Source organism: Pterocles gutturalis, unplaced genomic scaffold (genome assembly GCF_000699245.1).
Source record: "Pterocles gutturalis isolate BGI_N339 unplaced genomic scaffold, ASM69924v1 scaffold26887, whole genome shotgun sequence".
Lineage (NCBI taxonomy): Eukaryota > Metazoa > Chordata > Aves > Pterocliformes > Pteroclidae > Pterocles > Pterocles gutturalis.
In genome coordinates this window covers 69,025-76,326 of record NW_010108637.1, presented here as the reverse complement: position 1 = coordinate 76,326, position 7,302 = coordinate 69,025, and the positions used below count along the sequence as shown (strand labels likewise).

At 39.2% G+C, this 7,302-nt stretch overlaps 1 protein-coding gene across 1 annotated transcript; it reads right to left on the bottom strand.

Moving 5' to 3' along the window:
• Positions 1–4,382: 4,382 nt before the first annotated feature.
• Positions 4,383–5,246, bottom strand: LOC104461215 (probable G-protein coupled receptor 141). Its single transcript, XM_010072718.1, has one exon. It carries the CDS (start codon positions 5,244–5,246, stop codon positions 4,383–4,385), a length of 864 nt encoding a protein of 287 aa, XP_010071020.1.
• Positions 5,247–7,302: the final 2,056 nt, after the last annotated feature.

The following is a 7,302-nucleotide window of genomic DNA, read 5'->3' as shown; positions in this document are numbered from 1 at the left end:
TTAAAGCATTCATTATGTTTGAGCTTCCTTTTGTTACTTCAAGAAGCTTTAAAGATCTTTAAAGAAAGTGATTGTAACTGCAGCATAACTTTAGTTTAAGTCGGTGGTTCTCAAACCTTATACTCTCTAGCCTCCTCGTGCGAGAACTTGGCTGGCAGCAAGTCAAATAAGTCAAGCATTAGGGCCATCAATAACAGACTAGCTCAAGTCTAGAAACCTGGAAAAATTACACTGACCTTTCTGATGCTGCGTGAGTTCATTTTCCCATCCACAAACATAAAACCAGTATTTCACTAAACAGATTAAAAGAAAGCAAATGATGAGGAAGTGAACCATGTGATACCAAACTGCCCCTTCCTTAAAGGGGAGTAAGAGTTACTTAGGAGTAAGACCTCTTCATTCAGTTGTTCCTGAGGAGCCACACACTAAATCCATGGTAAGTCATAAGCTGTTACTGTTTGTTGTCACACAACGTGTGATGTAAGCTTTACAGAGATATTTTGTCCAGCAACTTACGCGTTGCCTAAAATTTTAGAAGGTTGCAACTAATCCAGTAGTAACCTTTGCTTATGTTGTTCTTCTCAGGGAGAGCTAGAGGGTAAAATTTCAAGGGAAAAGGGAAGTTTGAGGTAAAAAAGACTGGCAGTTTTCAAGAGCCATTTGTCTGAAAATATAGTTCTCCTTTGAAGAAAGAGAAGTTTTTTTTCCAGTGGGTAGCATTTTCAAGTGAATTTGCTGGTTTTCATATTGCAAAAAATTTAAAGGGGGTTTCTGCACAGAGAGGATATGAAGATGAAAGAGGAAGAATTGCTATAGGAAGAGGTTTTATTAAAAAATATGGTTGAAGGATTGTTTATCACATCTTTGAGTAAACATCAGTGTCATACCGACAGAAGATGTGTCACTGAATTTACTTACTGTATGATACTTCTGCCAGGCAGAGTATGGAATGAAAGCAGCATTTATTTTAATGCTATTGTTTCATGCCATATAAAGGCTCTACCTTACCATAGTGTTTCTTTTATTTTCTTGTTTGATAGACTAATGTAATTTATTACCATGGAGTATTAGAACTTACACTGTGTTTTATGCAATGATAGCATGTCTTGGGTAACACAAATCACCCTTCCCAAGCATTCAAGAGAAATGATGAATGAAAGAATCAACACTGTAGTGTGCACACTAGTTTCTGATGGTACCAATCCTCTTGCTCCAACTATAATTTTCTGTTACCAAACTAATTTAGGAAGTCAGGTGTACAAATGGGATTTTGGGCTTGGTTTGTTTGCCTGCTCTTTTTGTGCAGAACCTCATGCAGAGAACAACGACAGAAGATGCATTTAGCAGTTTGATATTCTTTCCATCAGAATGTCTGGGGATTTTCCCAGTGTTCATTTAATGGCATTAAAAATGAATGGGATGACTAAATGGTTTACAATTTTGCATATTCAGTTAACATGAAAGCAATTACTAATGTCTATAATTATCTCCAGAATCACTTGGATCACGCAAATAGCATTCAAACCAACCATTTCTAACTGTTTTCCAAGGGATGTGTCATTACATAATTCACAGTAAGAATAGTACCCTACAATCTGAGGTCAATATTATTGTCCTTTCAGAATTTATTTCTCAGATTATCCTTCTGGAGAGTGATAACTTTCTATTTTAACCAGTTTTTAGAGTGCTTCCAGATCTCAGTGGGGGACTGGGTATTGAATACAGCTTATCACTACCATTTTAATGTGAGTCTCAGATGTAACAACACCGAGATCAATGCTCAGTCCTCTGAATTAAGAGGACCATACTGAGACCAGTGAGTGCTTTAACCTCACACGACTGAGCCTTAGTCAGTGAGAGAAGGTATAGAGAAAACGGTCAAGCATAAAAAAAAGAAAAAGGAGCTTAGATTAATATGAAGGAAAGATAAATCCGTGGTGAAGGTCAAGAGGAAGAAAGGAGTGTCTTTGGGTTCCACTGCTGGGTGGAAAAAGGAATAGATATGGGGTATGATCCGGGTGGCACAGCATGCACTAGAATGAAGTTCCACCTGAAGCCTTGGTACAAAAAACTTTTGTGGTTTTTAATAACTGTGAGAAGCTGAAGCATAAGCTGCACTTCACTTTCCATACTTTCCTTCATTGCAATGGTTAATAATAAACATTGTTTGGCTGTGGCTGCAAGAAAGAGGCACTGCCAATGCAATTTCTGCTACATCCCATCTGGGATCATTAGCTGGGAACGAGCTGAGCCTTGGTCATTGGGTGGTGAGCAGTTTTACTGTGTACCACTCATTTGTAGATTTGCATACTTGTATTTATTACTTTTATTATTATAATTGTTATTTTCAATGTTATGGTAGTTTAGTTATTGCATTGTTCTTCCCTCAACCCACGAGCCTCTTTTTCCTTTACCCCTTTAATTGTCCCTCCCACCCTCAGGGGAGAGGAGGGTGAGTGAGCAGCTGTGTGGTGTTTTACTGCCAGCCAGGTTCAAACCACTACAATGCTGCCTCCTGCCTGGAGGAGGATTTGAAAAGTTGCTGGTTTGGGAGCTATTCACCCATTTTAGAATTTGTCCCTTTGCATTTCATCTTGTAATGTATTGTATTGTATTGTACCTCTATTTGCCATCTTGGAAAACCACAGGCTGAGCAGACTGTATTGTATGAACAGGAGTGGACCTGGTAACGCTAGAGGAAGATGTAAAGGCAGGATTTTCAGAAGACCTCAGGACTTGCTGCTGGTCCCCTGGACACTTCCCACTTTTTAAAAGAGGGAGGAAGGATCCTTGAACTGGCGGGAGTTTTCAACAAAGTTTTTATATGGAAATGTAAAAATTTATTCAGGATTGACAAAGTAGGTGTAAGCTCTTTTGTTCAAAGAAATACCATCAATCTGAGGCATCACTAGCACTACTTTAGAGATGTAACCTTTTAACTCTTCCAAATCAACTTTTGACCTATTTGACTACAGGGATCACAGCACTTCTGTAGCAAAGATTGCCAGACTAAAAATGATGGCAATTTACAGGACTATGAAGGAGGAAGCATCCCCTTGTGTGGCTCCCGGGAGTCTAGGGTGGGAGAAATCTGGCCTCAAGCTGTTGGGATGCAGCAAATGACAGTAGGGCCTTTGGCAGAAAGGTTAGAGACCTTCTGAACTGAGCAGAGCAGGCAGAATGCAATCATGACAAAAGAATCTTTTACATAATGAAGATAAAACAGAGGTTCTCAGAATGGATGTAGTTCCCAAATAAAATAATCTGTCTAATGGAGAAAATATATACTCCAGCACAAGTTTGTATACACATCCATGAGCATATGTTGAACTGATTAAACACAGTTCAGTTAGTTTATTCTAGTTTTGCTTTGTTACATGTGCAAATGGAAAAAATATGGCATCTGATAATAAATCAGCAGCCAACTGAAAGTGACCAGACATCAAAGGTTTTTTGAAAGCTGATAAAATATTTCCCTCTCCAGGAGCATGGTTGATCTTTCAGTAAAGGACCAGACCCCTCGATTTGAGTTCCAGATCCAGTTATGGGACCACAGTAACTTGGATTTCTTTGGCTACATTGGACCTAAGGGATAACAGCGCCAGATCCAGTCCTGATGGGACAGTGACATAAGGCAGAAATGTTGAAACCTGTGGCCCGTTCTGCTCTCACTCGCTCTAAATGTGTAATTGCCACAATTCAGTGGGCTACTTGTGGTTTTGGAATGAAGCAAGCAATGGTGAAGTTGTGAGAATGATAAATATTTTGACATAATTTAATTTAATACACACTTTGTATGTGAAGAAAAGGATTCTGCTGAAATATTTTACTACAATATTTCGTTCATACTCCCATGCCTTGGATAATTTTTATTTTAATAGAGTTTATGTTCTTGCTATCTAAAATCACTAATACAAAAATCCTGTAAAGGAATGTCTCCCTTCTCCTTCTCCTTCCTTCTCCTTCTCTCCATCACAATTGCCACAAAAAGTTGTTATACCTTCAGAGTGGACAACTTATTGGCCACTGTGGGTTGTTCATACTGAGTCACTCTGAGAGAAAAATAGATAGGAATGGATACTCATGCTGTAATTGTTAGAGAGGGACAGCTGAGGAAAATCTTAATGAAGCTTCAGGGCACGAATCTTAGGTCAAAGACTAGAGTAAGACCTATGTATCTGCCTACAAGAGAGAAGACAAAACCCGATAGCTTTTGACAGAGGGATCTTGCTTGTCTGCAAAAGGCAAACAATGCTACAGACATATACAGCCATGCCGAAAACTCAGCAGTCTCTCTAGCTCAGCAAAGTCCTGGCACAGTTTTATTTCTGCCAAAAGCCAGTATTGACATCCTGCAGCTGGGTTTCCTGGTAGTTCACAGTTCAGTGGGCTATCCCTGCTATGAAGCACAACATATCCAAGCAGCACATTGTTGTTAAAGCTAGAAAAATTTCATTGTATGGGAGTAGTTTATGGTCTTCATCCAAGTGGCAGTTTTGGATGTAATATACTCTGAATATATGGTGAGGCATAAAGCACACTAAAGTTACCAAGACAAAGAAGCAGCTCTTTGCCTGAGCCCTGAATTCCACATGGGAGTTGATGTCAGGCCAGTATTTCACAGTCAGTCTACAGATCACAGACAACTGGATTACGGTGAGCACAGCACAAACTGCCACCAAAATCCCAACCATGCAGTAGTTGAGGATCACCATGTGTGCCTCTTGCATCTCCTGGTGGAACTGAAAGCATTCGGAGGAGTGGTATGTCCTAGAGGTGCCATAGTAGGAGAGAAGAACAGGTGTGATCACCAGTGCTCCCACCAGCCAGATGGCAGCCACCCAGGTTGTAGTGTAGCACTTCCGAAACTCCACTCGGAACAGGCGTATGATGATGATAGCCACGTAAAACATGAAGGTGGTGTACATGTGGAGGTAGATGATAGCGCTCGCTAGCTTACAGGCAAACCTCCCAAATTTCCATTCCCTTAAAATGTAATAGCTGAGGCGGAAGGGGATGCTGAGGAGCATAATGGTGTGCAGCACCAGGAGGCTGATGATGATGATGGTCATCACAGATTGTGATCTCCTTTGAAACAACTGCTGGGACATCATGATGACCCCAAGGGTGCCGCCAGCCAGGTTGATGATGTACAGGGCTATGAGAATGGTGCGGAGCCTCTCAGAGGTGTCTGGCAGCATCTCGTTGGAGGAATGGTTCTGCTGGGTTATGCTGCTGTTAGGCATTGTCTTAAACTCCTCTTTTGAAGGTTGCTGAAAGTGAGAAATGGGAATTTTTTTAAATATAAATGTTTCCTTGTTGCTTCCTTTATCGTTAACTATGGAATGTCACAGATGCATGAACGGACATTTTACTGAATTGTGTCTGAAATGATGTCATCCTATGTAGTATACAACCTTATAACTATTGTCATGTTGTATAAGACAGCAATAACACACACCTCTCAGTGTTAAAACCTCATTTTTTTATAATTATGAATGAGTTTTTAATTTACTAAATGGCATTCTAGGATTTTTTTTTCAACTATTTGGCTCTAGATTCAGCCATTTGAAATAGCAAAGACACTGTCTGTTTATAAATTATACATATTTAATCTGCACTCATGTTTTAAAGCTAAAATTGAAGGTGGGAAAAATCCAGAAATATGAAGAGGTTGTACCTATAATTTGTGGATACTTTATGATGACACCTGAGCCATCTTTTTAACATCTCGCTGGATGGGTGCAGGACACCCATAAGGCAGCAACAGCTTCAGTTTCTAGATGCATAGAGCACATTGAAAATAAAGATATGCAGATGAAAATTCAATTTCTTCTTGCTTCAGCTCTAAGACTTTTTGCTACAGAATTTCATCTGAGCTACTCTACCAGGAAAAGTGAAGAAAAGGTAAAAATTAATCTAGGAACAATATTCTCCTGCTGGCACTTGCTGAACACAGACACCTACAGCTGCATTCTTATTTAGACTTAAGGCAAAATGTGGACTTTTCAGTCGTCTGTGCTTGCATACAGATTTCTGTATGTGCTATTTCTGATAGCATGCAGGGTACATACATACTTTGCTAATGAAACCTGTCCTTACCTTACAAGAGTTTCAAAAGAACAGAGTTGAAAAAATGGCCTCTTACAAAGACAGTGTTTTCTCTCTCTGATTCCTTTGAAATTTGAAATCAGTAAACTTGTTTTAATTGACAATTCTTAATTCTATTGCACTCATCTGTAAAATTACAGACTGCAACTGCAAAACATTTTCAGATCAACTTCTTATTTATGAAGCATCAGGCAAAGCATCTTTAGAGGGCCATGGGAGTGTTCTGTCCAGGACTGATACAAAGCTTTCTGTTCTCTCCCTTTTAAAAGGCACAATCTTAGAAGCAGTTAAATGGTTAAAATTGTATACTCGCCTAATATTTCAGAGACAGGCATGAGAAATTTGCTTTCCCAGAAACTTTGCTATAAGAAAAGTTTTACAAGCTTTAAGAAGATGACTTCCTGCTTTTGACACAAATTTATTTTCCAATGTATATTGTTAATATTTCAAACTGGCTTTAAGAATGTACAATCTTTTTGTTGTTAAAACCAATATAACTACAGCCTGGAGGCCAACATTTTATGTTGCTCAGAAATAGATTATTTTTTTTTCACTATTTATGGAAATAAAATACTTACATTTTACCTCATACTCTCTTATTTTTGTGAGTTCCCCCTTCTTCTTTGCCATTTCACCCATCTGTATCAGCTGGCACATATAATCCATGTGAAAAAAAAGACCCTTTGGTGTTACTGTTTGACTGAGAACGGTTGGGGGTTTCCTCAGCCCACACACAGGAAGGCACAAGCCTTTTTTTCTTGCTTCTCTGTGATAACAATCGCATACGTTCAACATCTAATACTATTTTGCTCATGCAGAAAGAAATGCCGAAAAGATGCTGAGGTGTCAGAAACCTTTGTTGTGCTCGGACATGTAGGACAGACCAACTGTCACGACTGACTTCTGCCCACAATTTGGTCAGAAAGCTCAGATGGGCAGTTATTGCCTGAGCTGTGCAACTTCTACAAGTGACTGGGTTTTGCTGTTAAGCAAGTAAGAAGTGGCACTGATCAAGTGAAGAAATAGGCAGCTGAGCAGAGGGTTTTTCACTATAAATGCACTTTTCCCCTTAATTTCTTTTATGTTTAATAATTGAGCTAAATGTGCCAGAATAACAAAGTGTTTAGCAGAGTTAACAAAAGATTTCACTCTAACATGCTATTTAGGTCTTTAAGAATTCAGAGCAGATTA

Coding starts and splice junctions, on each gene's coding strand:
- LOC104461215 (XM_010072718.1), bottom strand. CDS start 5,246: ATGCCTAACAGCAGCATAACCCAGCAGAACCATTCCTCCAACGAGATG.